Source organism: Kogia breviceps, chromosome 16, assembly GCF_026419965.1.
Source record: "Kogia breviceps isolate mKogBre1 chromosome 16, mKogBre1 haplotype 1, whole genome shotgun sequence".
NCBI classification, from domain to species: Eukaryota; Metazoa; Chordata; class Mammalia; order Artiodactyla; family Physeteridae; genus Kogia; species Kogia breviceps.
Window position 1 is genome coordinate 21055864 of NC_081325.1, and position 18293 is coordinate 21074156.

An 18293-nucleotide genomic window follows, 5' to 3' on the forward strand; every position below is an offset into this window, starting at 1 on the left:
TAGAGGCCTGAGCCTTATGCAAAACATTGTTGCTGCCAAGTGGGAAAAGTACCACTAAATGGCTGGAAAAGATGTACTGGCGCTGAAGAGAATCCTCCCACTTTCAGGAACCATGTCCCAGACAGAATGGACACCACCTTTCTGTTACCAGGAAGGTACGCCTACCTTACCTGCCTTCTCCTCCATGCTACGCCACACCAAAGCCAGGGAAATAGATACTTTTTACTTTACCATTTTTCCCTGCCAAAAAAGAAAGGGCTATTGATGCTGATTGAAATGAGCACAGGCTGCTCAGATCAACTTTTACCCAGGGGGACTGAGTTAACAAAAATCATTCATAATAAAATTTAAGGTGCCTGAGCATTTTTGTTTATCATTTGAAGACGTGTGCCTCTCCATCCATTTCCAGGAATATTTGAATGTGTAATGCAGGTAGACATGCATGAATATATTACTCTATACGCATCCTCTTCTTCCCACGTATCCTTCCAAGTAAGTGAGCGTTCAGAAAGCTTCTCTCATGTAACTTGACAGCCAATAATAACTCAGTTCCACTTAACTGCTCTAAAACTTAAACAAATCAGCAGCATATCCTCTTTACTAAAAATGCTATAAAATCCATTTACTTTAGTCAAATACTAGCCCTCTTGCCACTATTTTTCTTAACCCATTTTGGAATCCATAAGATATAGTATGCCACAGACTTCATTCACCAGTTCAACAAACATTTCTTGGGTGGTTATTATGTATAAGGCACCACGCTAGGCACTTAGACAACTATTATTTTATTTATATTCACAATAATCCTGTAACATTAAACTCCCTACTTTTCAGACACAAAAACTGATGTTATTCAGTGAATTTAAATCACTTGCTCCAAGGTGCCTAGCTAATGCTAAGATATGAAACCATGTGGCTTGGGCTTTAGATCAAAGTCTGTGGTCTTCCCTCAATACAATACAGCCTCTTCTCATTTTACTTTGGAATAAAAAGTACAGGTAAACCAGGAAAACAGTAGGAGGAGAGCTCCAAATTCCAAACGGAGGCAACTGAGACACTAGACTGACAATTCAATGACTGATATGCTAATCTGGGAAAGAAATGGGCTTAGTTTAGCCGATGTTGAACTTTGAGGTGTTCCATCTAAGAGGAATTGAATTTTAGTCAATTGGGAAAATAAGGACTAGTGTTAAAATGAGTCAAAGTGACAGAGAATGTATTGGATACACACACACATAAGGTATGAGGTCTGAGAGAGAAGATTTAAGGCCCAAAGATGGGGGCTTCCCTGGTGGCGCAGTGGTTGCGAGTCCGCCTGCCGATGCAGGGGACACGGGTTCATGCCCCGGTCCGGGAGGATCCCACATGCCGCGGAGCGGCTGGGCCCGTGAGCCATGGCCGCTGAGCCTGCACGTCCGGAGCCTGTGCTCCGCAACGGGAGAGGCCACGACAGTGAGAGGCCTGCGTACCGCAAACGAACAAACAAAAAAAGGACCAAAGACGGGGCTTTGGAGAATACTAGCATTAAGGTGCAAGAGGAGAAAGAACATTCAGCCACCGGAATAGAGAAGAGACAGACAAAAGTAGAAAAGTGAGCAGGAAAGCATGTGACCAAATCAAGGGAGGAAGATGCTACGGTGTCAAATGCTGAAGGAAGCCAATTATTTCCTACACTTACTGAGTGCCACTCTGCTCAAGAACCTGTTCTACGCGCCGAGAAAATGTGAAATGTACATGAATCCTAAAGCTTAACTCCTACCAAGATAGGCAACATCGCTCTGAGCTGGTATCCCCTACCTCCTATTTGAACGCGGATCTTATATTTTAAAAGTGCTGGAGCAGCAAATATTTCCTACTGGGTTTCTCAAATTTTTTTTTTTTTTTTTTTCGGTACGCGGGCCTCTCACTGTTGTGGCCTCTCCCGTTGCGGAGCACAGGCTCCGGACGCGCAGGCTCAGTGGCCATGGCTCACGGGCCCAGCCGCTCTGCGGCATGTGGGATCTTCCCGGACCGGGGCACGAACCCGTGTCCCCTGCCTTGGCAGGCGGATTCTCAACCACTGCGCCACCAGGGAAGCCCGGGTTTCTCAAATTTAAGATAAAAAAATGAGTGACTCTTAAGGAATAAAGAAAGTGAGACTTCCTTTATGGGTCTCACCCTGTAAGCTGGAATGAAGGATTCCAGGCTCATCCTAAACAACTCTTTACACAAGTGTCTGCAGATTTGGACACCACTGTCAGATGCTCAAAGGTTGCCTCTGCCGAAGTCCCCAGGTGTTCCCTCCTGGTACTGAGGTCACAGTGGTCTCTTGCAGGGACTAATGCGCACCAGAGGGGCCACCACGCATACCAGTGTACTTCAATTCCCTGAAGATCATCCATTTAAACGGCCAAACAAAAGTGAAAGCAATGCACTGCCTTCAAAGCACTCTCACTATATCCTCAGTCCTCCCTGCCCACCTACATGCAAACAGCCTCTCACAGTCTTTAGAACACAGGATTTGAAAGGAAGCGTTTCACAGTCCCCACTGAACACCTCTTTATTTTCTTCTTCTACCTATAGTCCTGTTCAAATAGTTCAGAGAGCTATACAGTTCTTGCACGTGGTGATAGAAATTAAATTATTTGGTGTATCAGGAAAAACTGTGAGTTTGAAATGGACAAAAACCATTACTGGGGGTCTTGTCTAGCACACCCTTCCAGACTATCTCTGCTATTCATTGTCCTTGAGTTACTGTACAACTAACTCTGTGTTTGTAGAAATGGGTTGTAATGCAAATCATTTTTGTCCACACAAATACAGATGAATCATGATGAGTGTAGAGGAATTATAACTGACTACTGCCCTCTGGATACTGACCAGCTTTGCAACTATTTGTAAATTTACTTCAGCAAGCGCACTAATGTGTGTGTGTGTGTGTGTGTGTGTGTGTGTGTGTGTGTTGAATTCTCCTTTAAACAGGATATAACATTCTACTGGTCCCTTCATTAATTAACGGGTTAAATACAATCTTCAACAGATGTACATTTTATATTTGTATAAGAGTCATGATTTTACCTATTTTTAAAAAATTACCCTTTAACAGGTGATTAGTTTTAGCCATAGCGACTCTAGTGTTTCAACAATGAAATTTCAGGGCAGACAATTTAATTTAAACACCCAGCTGCTTTAGACTTTTGGTCAAGGTCATTCTTTTCCTCATTATATAATACAGAGCTCTGAGAAACTGAAAAAAATCCCCTCACGCCCTCCAGAAAAAGTTCAATCTTATTAAGAAGCTGGGGAGAAGAAAAAACCTTAAACTTGAGTACTAGTGAGTGACTGATATATTCTTTGTACTTTTCAGTACTTATTTTTTCTCAAAATTAATTGCATATTTTAATTGATCATTAATAATAAACAAAATTCAGATTTATACATATTTAAAAGGTGTTAAATAAAGAATAAATCAGCCTGGATGGCAGCTGTGTGAACACACTCTATGCTGTAGTACTTCCTGGGCCTTTCTCTTTTCTACTCACATTTCACCATGTCTTTTAACACATCCAGTCCATACAGATATCTTGGCCTCTGAACAAGGCATCACAAAGGCACATACTTTTTAACCTTATCCTTTTTTAGACATGAGATCAGTTCCTAAACCTTTAGGTGATAAACAATCTTCTAAATCAGTGTTTACAAAATGGTGTTCTGAAAAGCACACTCTAGATGCTAATAGGTAGGCCTCACAAAAAAAGGGAGGAGAGTTCTGATAGCACAATACATGGACTTCTTTTTAAAGCAAGCACACCTATTAACATCCAACATAACACTTTTCCATAGACAATACTTTTAGGAAACGGTGTTCTACTTACACCCTAATGTATCTAATGGCATCAGTGTGGTTAGAAATACGTAACTTCTTTTCTCCTAGAGAATTTGGCAAGCAGGTTTTCTCCAGTTCTGTTGCTCTCTATTCATGAACAGAATACTAATCATTCAGTAGAATGGATCAATTTTCTCCTATTATTTTCCCGTCCCTTTCTGTGATGGTTTGCCAGTTGCCAAATGGGAGTTTCAGAAACACATTGCCTGATTTCATGAGGATAAGGCAGATAAGCTGGGATTAATAGATAATACAGTTCCACACAATCCACCTCTCAAAATGACCCAAATCTTCTGGTTATTTGGATCTCACCATTCAGAGAGATCATCTCATTCCATCTGTTCTGACAGTCCATCTGGTCCAGAGAGTATAAAGGTATTCCAGGAGATGACAGGAGATGAAAAAAATGCCTTACAGAATAACCTGCTCACCTCACAACCACTCCTGTTGTACCCTAAGCACCCAATCCCTTGACTCTTTCTAGATAAAGCACTACAGACTATGCATTTATTCTTGACATTTCTCGTCCCTGAAAAAAAAATGTCATTTGGAACTATTACACATGCTGAAACTCCTGGCTACATTATTTTTTTTTTTTTTTTTTTTTTTGCGGTATGCGGGCCTCTCACTGTTGTGGCCTCTCCCGCCGCGGGGCACAGGCTCCGGACGCACAGGCCCAGCGGCCATGGCTCACGGGCTTAGTTGCTCCGCGGCATGTGGGATCTTCCCGGACCAGGGCACGAACCCGTGTCTCCTGCATCGGCAGGCGGACTCTCAACCACTGCGCCACCAGGGAAGCCCCTGGCTACATTATTTTATCGAGATTTCCCCTCCCTGAGTTCTCAGAGCACAAGCATTCCTTTCAGAAGTAGGATAATATTTTTAACATAATAATCTGCAATTTTCTAGCCACTACAGTGTATGTTTTATTACTTTTGAAAATGAAGTGATGCATTTAGATCTGGATTGGGAAAAACAGAAAACCAATATTGCGTCTCTTTTTCTCAAAAGCAACTCTTATAAAGAACTTTATTTGTCCAGTTACTGTCATTGTTACTAACAAGCAACAAAGAACACTAAGAGAACAAAGGGAAGACCTGGGTTGGCCATTATACCTCCAGACTGCAGTCAAATCCTACTTCCTTAAAGCCCTAATTCCAGGAAGGAAGGTATGGAGGATGCTGACAAGATAGAAAATGCAGAGTTCAACAAAGAAAGGATTGAAGATTAAGAAGTCAAATTCTCACAAACTTCAATTTAAGGTCGAAGGCAACAAGACTGGTTCTCATCAAGTTTTATAATAAAATAAACAACTCAAAGGAATTCAGGATTAAGTTGTTTTTAAACAACCAACAAAGTATACTACTATAAGAGTAAGAGAGTGCATAAGATTTCACTAATGAGTCAAAATGTATAGTCCCTGTGCTACACATCTCAATCACTAAGCGTCTTTTCCATTAAGGAATCCCATGGTGCTACAATTTTTCCTGCTTTCAAAGTATTACTGTACTTTCACTCTCAATATGTTAAAGGCATAGTCATGCTTGAAAAATACCCCAAATATAAAGAAATAAGAATAAAGAGACTAAAAACTGTGAAAGAATGAGAGGTCTAACATATAACTAATAGAGAGTATACAAAGAAGACAAAAATGATAGAGAAATAGAAGAAGGCACAATATTAAAAAAATAAATTTTTCTAGAATTCATGAAAGACATGAATCTTCAGACTCAGGAAGCAAAATTAAGTGTATAGTCAGGTAAATCAAAATAATATATGCCTATACATATCACAGCATAAAGTACAGAAACACCAAAGACAAAGATATGGGAAGAAATCTAATGGAAAAATATAGAAGGTTTTCTACAAACTTAAAATATGTAGACAAGCAAGGATTTTTCTATAGCAATACAGAGGCCAGAAGGCATAATGTCTTTGATATACAATAGAAAAGAACTGTCAACTTAAAACTTTATACTAATACAAATGAAAATTTTGTACAAATAATTGAATCTTCTAAGAATGAGGAAAGACATTTCAGAAAGAAGATTGTATTTACGTACCCTCACTGAATGAACTACTTAAGGATGCATATTATAAAGGAAGGAGAGTAAACCCTAAAATCAGTGAGATGCAAAAGCAACAGTAAGTTATACTTAGTGGATTTACTAGAACCCAGTACACGACACTTAGCATACATTCTTTTCAAGCTCATGTGTAATATTTATAAATTTAACTACACATAGACTATAAAGCAAATATCAACCAATCTAAAGAATCAACATCAAACAAAATATTCTCCAAACACAATGCAATTAAATTAAAAATCAATTTTAAAAGATAACTATAAAAATATATTCTATCTCCAAAATATACAAACAGCTCATGCAACTCAATATCAAAAAAACAAACAACCCAGTCAAAAAATGGGTGGAAGACCTAAACAGACATTTGTTCAAAGAAGACATACAGATGGTCAACAAACACATGAAAGATGCTCAACATCACTAATTATTAGAGAAAGGCAAATCAAAACTACAATGAGATATCACCTCACACCAGTCAGAATAGCCATCATCACAAAATCTACAAACAATAAACACTGGAGAAGGTTTGGAGAAAAGGGAACCCTTGCACTGTTGGTGGGAATGTAAATTGATACAGCCACTATGGAGAACAGTATGGAGGTTCCTTAAAAAACTAAAAGTAGAACTACCATGTGACCCAGCAATCCCACTCCTGGGCATATACCCAGAGAAAACCATAATTCAAAAAGATACATGCACCCCAATGTTTGTTGCAGCGCTATTTACAACAGCCAAGCCATGGAAACAATCTAAATGCCCATCAACAGAGGAATGAATAAAGAAGATGTAGTACATATATACATTGGAATATTACTCAGCCATAAAAAGTAATGAAATTGGGTCATTTGTAGAGACAGGGATGGAACTAGAGACTGTCATACAGAGTGAAGTGAGTCAGAAAGAGAAAAACAAATATCGTATATTAACACATATATGTGGAATCTGAAAAAATTGGTATAGACGATCTTATTTACAGAAATAGAGACACAGACGTAGAGAGCAAACGTATGGATACCAAGGAGGAAAGGGGTGGGGTGGGAAGAACTGGGAGATTGGAATTGACATATATACACTATTGATACTATGTATAAAATAGATAACTAATGAGAACCTACTGTATAGCACAGGGAACTCTACTCAGTGCTCTGTGGTGACCTAAAGGGGAAGGAAATCCAAAAAAAGAGGGGATATATGTATTCGTATAGCTGATTCACTTTGCTGTACAGCAGAAACTAACACAACATTGTAAAGCAACTGTATTCCAATAAAAATTTTGAAATGTATATATATTCTATAGGAAACTCATGGGTCAAAAATGAAATACTGGAAATCAGAAAAGATTTAGGAGTGATTTTTTAAAATACCGTACATCAAAACTTTTAAGCATCAGCTAAAGCACTAAGTACAGGGAAATCCATGGCCTTAAATGCTCTTATGAGAAAAGAAAAATAACTAGAAATTCCAGAAATTAGAAAAAGAATAAAGCTATAAGAAATAGACCAAAGGAAATATGATAGATAATATCAGAAATTAATGAAAAGGAAAATATCAACAGTTAGTCGTTAAACTTAAAAACTGATTTTTTTTAAAAAAACACAATAAAAACAGACAAACTTCTGAAAAACTGAATAAAGGAAAAAACAAAGGCACAAATGTATAGGTGTTAGAAATTTAAAACGGGAATCGAGTATGAATATAGTAGTATGAATATTTTTAATTTCCTTATTTAAATATTTAGGCTGGCCTCCTGGAAAATTCTGTAACAACTATGTTTATGATTCTGAAACGATTCAAAGGAGCATGGAATGCATCAGAGCACACAGCATTAAGCAAGATGACAACGGTGAAAGTGCTGAGCAAATAATAAATGCCATAGAAATAAGTTCCACTAATTCCTATTATTCTTATTTATGAAATAGTGTATCCTAGGGAAAAATCACTTTCCTATTTCCTACCTAAAGTAAAGGGCTGTTGGGACTTCACTGGTGGCCCAGTGGGTAAGACTCCGCGTTCCCAACACGGGGAGCCAGGGTTCAATCCGTGGTCAGGGAACTAGATTCCACATGCATTCTGCATGCCGCAACTAAAGATCCCGCATGCCACAGTGAAGATCCCGCGTGCCGCAACTAAGGCTCGGCGCAGACAAAATAAATAAATAAATAAATTTAAAATAAATAAATAAATAAAGTAAAGGGCTGTTGAAGGGCTCAAATATGATGGTATAACAACGAAATCCTACTTAGCTATTAAGAAGTGATAATGATCGTGATGGCGACAATGGTGAAAGTTATTTCGAACTTCCACACCTCCTTTCACATGTTTATGCTGTTTTTCTTCCTTTCCCTCTTCTCGCCTACATCACTTGTTATAAGACTTGGTAAACTGTAATGCTCTTGGAGTAAATAGAAGTTGATGATTGATGAAGTGGCAATGTTTCAAAGGACTTTGGTCTGTCTAGTGAGAAAAATAAATGTAATTTGCAGCTTGCTCATTTGGAGCTTGCAGAAAATATTTTGAGAATTTCCATAAACAAAAAATCTATACAGTGAATTAGGAGTGAGTGTTCACCCTATTTTCAGAAAGCAAATCTGCAGCACAAAGATCTTAAAAACTTTATTAAGATCAGAAGCAGAACTGAAAACAAAACCAACACATTCTGACAGCAGTCTGGCTATCAAAGCTATAATGCCCCTTTTGTGTCTCCCTGTCCTTTTTTTCAATCCAAACACTGATCTAAAGCAACGCCTGTGATCAGGTGATGTGAAGAATGGAAAAATCCCTTTTGGAAGTCTTGCCAAGCATGGGTTATACTAAAAGGAATGGAATCTGATAAGAAATACCTGTTACGAACTCATTCGCATTTAATGAAGCCCTTCAACTACCAACATCAATAACTTTACTGGCACGGTAATTTATAAGTATACTAAAATTTTTAGGGACTGTTTACTCAAGGTTCCACCTTAAAAACAAATGCCCAGTGAGCACATTAGAAAAGGCAAGGCTTAAACCACAAGTTGCTGCTCCTGCAATGGGTGACTCTGGTGACCACTTCCAACTCCAGCATTCTATGAAAAATACCTTCACATTTTAAGATGATACTTCCAAATTCCAACATGGTTCATAGTGTTTTTTTTTTTTTTTTTTTTTTTTTTTTTTTTTTTTTGCGGTACGCGGGCCTCTCACTGTTGTGGCCTCTCCCGTTGCGGAGCACAGGCTCCGGACGCGCAGGCGCAGCGGCCACGGCTCACGGGCCCAGCCGCTCCGCGGCACGTGGGATCTTCCCGGACCGGGGCACGAACCCGTGTCCCCTGCATCGGCAGGCAGACTCTCAACCACTGCGCCACCAGGGAAGCCCATGGTTCATAGTGTTTTGGAGCCTCCCTCCTGACTGTCAATTCACAAAGCACAACCTAGTCACCAGAAGCCAGTTCCAAAATATATACACTAAAATATTCTCCCTTCCCCTTTGAACGAGATAAGATCTTCACAAAGGAAAGAGGGATACATGTTTGAACTGAGCAAAATTCCTCCCCTTTTCCAGTTTAAGAAGACATCGTCCGTTTCCTCCGTTTCTAGAAAGAAAAAAACACTATCCTACAACTGAGACTTTCTTCAGAAAGGTCAGTCACAAGGAGAAGGTATATTTCCTAGGGATAAAAATCAAAATTCTTAGGAACAATGAAAATTAGTTTTTTGTTCATAACAAACAATATAAAATCTGTGCTTTCTAAGGCAGTCCTATAGCATGTAGGATGCTTCTCCCAAGTCCTGCAAATACAGAGCTATAGTCTGAGGTTTAAAGATTAATTCTCCAAATGAGCCCCCAAAGGAATGTGGGTATACAGGTTATACAGCCATCAGGAAGTTGGCTCTTTCTGCACACTGTTTAGCAGCCTAAAGGATGCCAGGCTTCATAAAAAGCAGCCAAAAAGGATTCCTTGTATGGCGTGATGACATTTTGCTCAAGAGATGGCCCCCTTCTCTATAGACAAGCCCTCACCATCCACTCCTAGGAGGCTGGGAGAGAAAAGGGCTTCTAATGAATAAACCAGCTTCTGGCTCTGTGCGTTTCACCCCAGGAAGGTAAAACCACTCACTGAGAGTTCTGAAAGCACTACGATCAAATGTTGTAAAGAACTTGCATTTCCTGGCTGCTTCTATTCCAGAACCTCTCTGAGATGAAACTTTTAAGCTAAGCTCCCTATTCTTAGCTGCAACCACAACACCATTACACCCGCCCAAAGCCTCTCTGCTCTGGATTCTTCTATTTTTCTAAGGTACATTTTCTTCATGAGTCTCCTCAACAACAACCTCTCCAACAATTTAAAACAGATTTTACATTTTGTGAGGCTTTCCTGTGTAACCCAGGTTCAAAGCGTTTGTTCCAATATAGGAACAAGTCTTGCTTAATCACTTTTATTGTTCTTGGCCACATTTCTTGGATTAAGACACTTTTCTAACAGGAAGAGCCACAGTAGCACATACATTAAGTCAACATAACCTTTTGTTGTGAACACCAAGAAGCAAAGATTAAAAGCCCAGTTCCTCAGACGCAGGCTACATAAACAGCGATAAATTCATGTTTTCCACAACAGGACATTTCTGTCACAAGAGGAAAAACTAGAAAACACTTCAGTGTTTTTAACTGTGTTTCACAGTGAAGGTTTTCTTTCCATGTGCTAAGTAAACCCGTCTCTAGTCTAAGATGGGAATTGGGTTGCTGGCACCAAGCAGCCATCTGACATTTAAAGATAATGTTGCTGAGACATCCCATCAGCCAAGAAGCTGGTGAGGCAGTGACTCACCATCACCGCCACCATCACCTCCATTGTCACCTCCACTGTCATCATTATCACCCACACCATCAAATATTTATGACTGTTTACTCGGCTGGAACATGCAATGTATCCTGGAGGGTGTGATCAATTTTGACTGGTTCCCATGCATTGAAAGTCACTTCACAGGATATCTCTCTTATTTTGGAACATACAAAATCAGCAATTTCTACCTGTGATTTATTTTAAAAGAGAAAAATGGTAAAAACACAGTGAGATCATGTTTAATTTTAAGTATAGAAACATGAAATCTGTGGAACTGGAAAAGCAGCTTCTCTGCACTATTTTATCGAGCAACTCTTTTTCTCTGGCTAATAGAAATAAGAGGAAAAATCCTAAGCACTACAGAAAAGAAAGTGTTTGGGGTATTTACTGATAAAGCCTACTGAACTTGCCTCTTTGTTAAAGCTGTTTCACACCATGCTATATCTGAGCCAGTCTACACTGTGTGCTCAGAAGTAATTTACAGTATTTCTTTAATTTTCTGAAATTTATACAGACTTCCCCAACACATCTAAATTAGTGACAATTTGATTAAATGCTTGATTTGATTAAATGCTTCTGTCTAGAAAATGTCTTTTCAAAATCTGTATGATATTGTTTATATGTGGAATCTAAAAAATAAAACAAACTAGTGAACATAATAAAAAAGAAACAGACTCACAGATATAGAAAACAAACTACAGGTTACCAGTAGGAAGAGGGAAGTGGGGGGCAATACAGCAGTAGGAAATAAAGAGGTACAAACCATTATGTATAAAATAAATAAGCTATGAGGACATATTGTACAACACAGGGAAAATGGCCAATATTTTATAACTATAAATGGAGCACAGCCTTTAAAAATTGTGAATCACTATGTCGTACACCTGTAACTTATATAATACTGTACATCAACTATACTTCAATTAAAAAATAATCAATCACTCAATCAAATGGACTACGAAAAAACAGAATATGAGTTTTTTTTCACTGTCATAATATCTCATTTGTAACTATCACAGAAAAAAAATGAGACTGAAGGGGACTCAGCAGCTCTCCTACAAAGCAGTCCTTTTGCAGCATCCTGAGTGCCTTGTTTCTTTTGCAATTAAATGGATTGGCAGTTTCTCCTCCAAAGGCCAAGACTCAACAGAATTCCACCATGCCTCTTCACCATACCCAAGAAGAAATACAATTTAATTAGATGGCACTGGTATTTTCTAGATATTATTATACATTTGGAGAAACAAGATGACCATCTGCTGGTCACTTTACAGATTGCCCTATGTTACTATTTTACATTACAAGTTTACATTTATGAAGTAAATTTGATAGAAGGCATCAAAAATAATTATATATGTATAGGGACTTTCACCGGTGGAGCAGTGAATAGGACTCCGCGCTCCCAATGCAGGGGGCCTGGGTTTGATCCCTGGTCAGGGAACTAGATCCCACATGCATGCTGCAACTAAGAGTTCACATGCCACAACTAAGGAGCCCATGTGCTGCAACTAAGGAGCCAGTGAGCTGCAACTAAGGCCTGGTGCAACCAAATAAATAAACAAGTAAATATTTTTTTAAAAACCTAGTGAATTTATTAAAAACATAATAATAATAGTTATATACGTATATATAGTACCTGGCTTTCAAAGAGATTAGAGGACGTACATACATTTTTCATATACCCTGATACAGTATCTCTGAAAAGTAAGAGACATACTTTTTCTTAATCTCCATTTAGTTATCAATTCCTTTAAAGAGTTCAACACTAGAGAATATGTCTTAAAACATGGCAGTATTAAAGTAGGAGATGTGAGCAAAGAAAACCAAAACGAAATAAAAATGAGCTATATAAATAGGACCAAAGATAAAAGAGATATTAAACCGAATGTGAAAGCAAACCATTACAAGCAGAAAACAAGCTTTAAAAAGTTGGGTGCTGGGCTTCCCTGGTGGCGCAGTGGTTGAGAATCCGCCTGCCGATGCAGGAGACACGGGTTCGTGCCCTGGTCCGGGAAGATCCCACGTGCCGCGGAGCAACTAAGCCCGTGAGCCATGGCCGCTAGGCCTGCGCGTCCGGAGCCTGTGCTCCGCAACGGGAGAGGCCACAACAGTGAGAGGCCCGCGATCCCTTTATTTCTTTCCTTTCCCTTACTTAGAAATTCATCACAAAACTTTGTCTACAATACTCCAAACACTTCCTCTTCAACCACTGTCAGTTTCAACAAATTCTCTCTGTTCTTGAATTAAAGACTCCTGAGATTCATATTCCAATATAGTCTTTTGACCATCTGAAGACGGCAACATTATTTTACCCTCAACTAGGCTCAACATAAAAATCATCCTACCAAAACAAATTTTATTAATGCTTTTAAAGCAAAATACAAAGTTAAGATTAGATTCTCTAGTATTTGTAGAATTTTATAGTTTACATCATGCCAGAAGAAATATGTCATCTATATCCAAAAGTTTCTCAGTGTATATATATTTAAAACAACAATGCAAAGTCAAATCTATTTACTTGCTGTATGCAGGGCTGCTGGAGGTGAAAGTGTCAGGAGTAGGTAAGTGAAGTAAACAGACCAACTACATAGCTCTTGGGTTATTTCCCCTATATGGGTTGGGATTAGAAGGTAGATGTTTTAGGGAGCTAGTGAGCCAATATCTGTAGACACCACTCTACTGGTTCCATCAGGCAACAAGGTAATCAACGTTCTGTTGCAGAAGAAACAGCATGAATGGCTCTTACACAAGAAAACTCAAATGAACTAGAAACCTGGAAAAATGAAAGTTACATATGTTGAGCCTCTAGATTATCCTAATAGTAACCTACATCTTATTTACCAAAAATAAGTAAGAGCCACTTAAAAACATGACCAAGATTTATTTTTCACTCCCAAGGAAAAAGATAGGCAGTCCTAACGAAATGCAATGGAAACCCATTTTTGACTGCAAAGAAAGCTGCAGAAGACTCCTAACTCTCAGTGGTCAACCAAAACAAACAAACAAACAACAAAAACCCTAAAAAAATAAACGACATTATTATCTATCATAAATTAATGCTATACCTGGTTTATTGGGAATCCTACACTTTAAAGTTCGTCATATTGTTACACAGCACAAGCCCTGCTAGTTAGGTGCTACTCTTTGCACATTAAGATAATGCAACTGACAAGAGTGAAGGCTGCACAAAGGCTTGAAGTTTCCAACTTTGTTTTAATAATAGAGATAGATTTGACAAAACAGCTCCCCTTCTCTCCTGACATCCCACATGTGAGTCAAGAATTTAGGAAACAAGGCGTCAAAATCTGGCCAGAGAAGTTGACAGTCACAGCAGCAAAGTCTAAAAGTTAGACCTTAAAATAGTTTTCTTAACTTCAGGGCTACTTAGTGCATTCATAGGTTACCACTGTGTTGTGCTTAATCAGAGTCAATACAGACCACTGACCCATCCTCAGCAAACACTGACCTAATTTAATGGGCTAAAGACAGCAAACTTTCTATCTTGCTGCAGTTGCTCAGTGCTCCTCCTTAACTTTCTCCGGTGGCCTAAAGTGAACAGGCCTAAAGTGAACAGTCAGCGCTGGGTAGCAAATCTACTGGCACCAATAACGCCCCAAACCTGCAAGGCCCTAATTTGTCCCAACCCCCAAACCTTTCCCACTTACTTCATCCTTCCTCCTCCAAAATCTATAGCAATACCCAAAGAAAATATACCAACAAGTTTCCAAGTACCAACTGGTCAAAGCGTATAAATGATGCTGTATAAATTATTTTAAGAAACCAAAACATCTTGTCCTCTTGACATTCAGAGAAGTCTAGTGCCAAAAACGAAATTAACGGCACCACAAATGTATTCGAAAAGATATTCTTCAATAATCTTCATGTGATTTACTTCAAAGGGTGATAAGAAAAGAGCAAAGAGAAAAAAAGAAAAAAAACTGATGGAAATGCAAGCAATTATTTTTTTTTCATCGAATTTGATTATAACCTTTATAGTCAACCTACCTTAAATTTAAGTAAGTCAGCATCTGCAGATTAATGATGGCCTCCGGAATGACTCTGATACAATTATGATACAGATTAAGAATTTCCAGTGATACAAAATGGCACAATTCCATTGGAACTTCAACCAGTCTGTTTTTAGATAAATCTATGAGAAAAGGAAAAAAAAATATCTTATTAATAACTCTTCAACATAATCCAATACAATCTTATCAACTATCAATACTTTTTCCTTAACACATTTTAAAATAAACATTATCATCTACATTTGAATCAACACTATCATTTTTTGCACCATTGTTACTATGGCGTTGTGATTCCCCTTTCCTAGCGTTGTATAGCCCAATTCATATAGAAAAGCAAAAATACTGCTGAAACACTTTTAGCTCTATTTTTTTAAAAATAAATTTATTTATTTGTTGCTGCGCGTGGGTTTTCTCTAGTTGTGGCGAGCGGGGGCTACTCTTCGTTGTGGTGCGCGGGCTTCTCATTCTGGTGGCTTCTCTTGTTGCAGAGCACAGGCTCTAGGCGCGCAGGTTTCAGTAGTTGTGGCACGTGGGCTCAGTAGTTGTGGCTCGCCGGCTCTAGAGTGCAGGCTCAGTAGTTGTGGTGCACGGGTTTAGTTGCTCTGCAGCATGTGGGATCTTCCTGGATCAGGGCTCGAACCCACGTTCCCTGCATTGGCAGGTGGATTCTTAACCACTCCGCCACCAGGGAAGTCCTAGCTCTTTATATTAATTTGTAAATTCAGGCCAGGTATAAGGGCAACTGAATAAACATTTACTTTTCGCTCCATCTGAAAATTATTTTTCCCCCGGACAAATATGTAAAATTGAATCCTTTAATATATCTGAATACACATAGTTACCTTAATATTTCATTTATTTAATTCAATTTTGCATTCATAGCATATTATCTCTCAGAAATGTCTTTTATACCTTTCCCAAACAAACACATAGTAGATACTAAAGTATTTCATTCACTAGAATTACTGAGCACGTACAATGTACAAGAAAGAGATAAATCAGTTTATCTATGAAGGATGAATACTATGCCGCATGACCTTCAGTAAAACTGGCTCCCTTGCCAAGTGTACCAAAGACAGTAATAATAGTCTACAGAGTAATGTAAACATACAGTACAGTTTACAGTATCACCATCTCAACAATAAAAATATGGAATCGTCCTTAACGTCCAAATCTGGGAATGGTAAACATGATTGTGAAATGCCATGAAACGCTGAATATAAAAAAGAGCCACCAACTCTTGAAAACAGTAACTCAACAACAACAGAGCACCTCACCCTTATTTAGCAGGGGCTTAATCAGTATGAATTGAAGATGTTCAGTAAATAATATTTCAGATACACTTAAGGAATCACGCTATGTGGGTGAGAGACTTACATAGGTCAATATTATAATGAAATATGAGTCAAAAAGCTACCTCGCTGACTGACCTTCCAACAGATAAACACATAATTCAACAAAAACAGGTCTAGATTGCTTCAGAGGGGCAATTCCAGGAAACTTTTAAGGGACAATTCTGACAATATTTAAACCATTTCAAACCATATGAAAGGCAGGGAAGTTTCCAAATCCTTATTTAAACAGCAAGGTATAATATTGATACCATCACCCCACAAAGAAAGTACACAAAAGGGAAACTATATATGAATCTCCTTTCTAAATACTGATGTGAATCCTAAATTAAAAATGAGCAAATAGAATTAAGCACTTACATAAAAAGATTAACATACTATGATTAAGTGGGATTTATTCTAGGAATATAAGGGTTTTTTAAAATTATTTCAACAATTCATCATATAAAAAGAGTGAAATATGAAATAGTATATGATCATCTCTCCACTTTCATCCTTGTTTTCCCTTCCCCTTCCTCTATGATCCACACTGCAGTAAACTTCTTTTAAGGTCTCTAAGAATTTCAATAGAAAAATCACATGCAAAACTATCAGCTGTCCAGGGCATGGCCAACAGTATCGCCCTAATCGTTTAATTGAGCTATTTTGTATTTTTCCAGGAATTCTTTTTTTGAGAGTATTATATTATCCACTATAAATAAAGTTACAAGGTGTTAACGGTGGGCACCTGTCATGCCCGAACCTACAATGCTAGCCAAATGAACAGACGTCCGTGTCCACGGAGTTAGTGAGAATTTACCTATGCAACGCACTCCTATCGTCCTGGGTTTGCGTACCAGTTTCTAAATTAAAAGGGAAGAAACTATAAAACCTTCATGTAGCTTAGATTCTTTCAGTGCCTGTATATTGACAGAAACAGTTGCCTAGCTTAAATTAAAACAAAGCTGAAAAACAGAAAGAAACAAAAGTTTTCCTTTCCTCTTTGTTTAGCATCACTACCCAGATTATTGACATTTTCATCAACATTTACTAAGTACATGATATCTGCAGAGATGAAAAACACAGAGGGCTACTTTTAAAAAGTTTATCATTTGAAAGATGAAAGGCACAAACCCTGAATTGAACCATAAGGTGAAAGGTTCTAATTGTGCTTAAAAAAAAAGTACAAATAAAGAGCTAAAATCCAGATGGGTAAATGTTATCATCCCTTGAGCACTTCCATCAAGCCAGGCATTATGCCTGGAGCTTCGCATGCAGTACACCTCGTTTAAACCAACGCAAGAAGCAGTGTCACCACCAACCTAAAGATGAGGAAACTAGGCTCAGAAAGCTTATGTGACTTGTCCAAAGCCACAGACATAAGTAATCATACTCACACCTAAGTATGTCTAACTGCAAGGCCTGACTGAGTTCCCCACGTGAGACCACTCTGCGAGGTCATGATGTGTCCCACAGCTAGAGTATTAGGAAGATACGGTGATTAAACCTTCAACTGCAGTTTTTATTTGCCCAAAATGCAATAAAAACAGAGTCAACATGTTCTGTGTAAAGACTCAGAGGATAAGAAAGTTATAAACATTAAGTTCAAAAGAGAAAGTAATGTAAACAATATGTCACCTGATGGGCTAGATTCTGGAAGTGGCTACAGGAAACTTGGTAAGTAGAAACCCTGGCTTCAACTGCCAATTATCCTAATCTTACATAAGCACTCTGTTTCAATAAAGAGTTTAGAATGAGATTTCAAATACGTGACTTACTTTTCCTGCTTGAGTCTGAGTATCACTTAATTCTCAACTAACTTTCTTATTGGAAGAGAAAAAGAGGGTGAGAAAAAACGAGCAGGTTTGCTTTCCTATAATTTACTTAGGCTCACGCAGAGAGCATCTTGGATCCTTGGGCATCCACTAACCGGCAATGGGAAAAATGCCCAGAAAGGCCGGGGAAGTCAGTCTGGATTAAGACGTTTTGACTTTGATAATCCAGAATGGATAATCCGATTATAAACAATGGAACAAATGACATACCAGTTTGTTCAAAATTCTTCCTATCAGCTGAAAGCAAAGAACTAAAATGGGGTCTGGTCCCTCTTTTAAAACACACACACGTACACACACACACACACACACACACACACACACACA

At 38.4% G+C, this 18293-nt stretch overlaps 1 protein-coding gene across 4 annotated transcripts in view; it reads right to left on the bottom strand.

Annotated features, from left to right (window-relative positions):
• Positions 1-18293, bottom strand: part of LRCH1 (leucine rich repeats and calponin homology domain containing 1) — a 189593-nt gene that overhangs the window by 83406 nt on the left and 87894 nt on the right. For all 4 annotated transcript variants that reach the window (XM_059041864.2, XM_067016621.1, XM_059041865.2 and 1 more), the window contains exon 2: positions 14778-14922. In XM_059041864.2, the coding sequence (XP_058897847.1) occupies positions 14778-14922 (145 nt within the window). The remainder of the gene's footprint in view (positions 1-14777; positions 14923-18293) is intronic.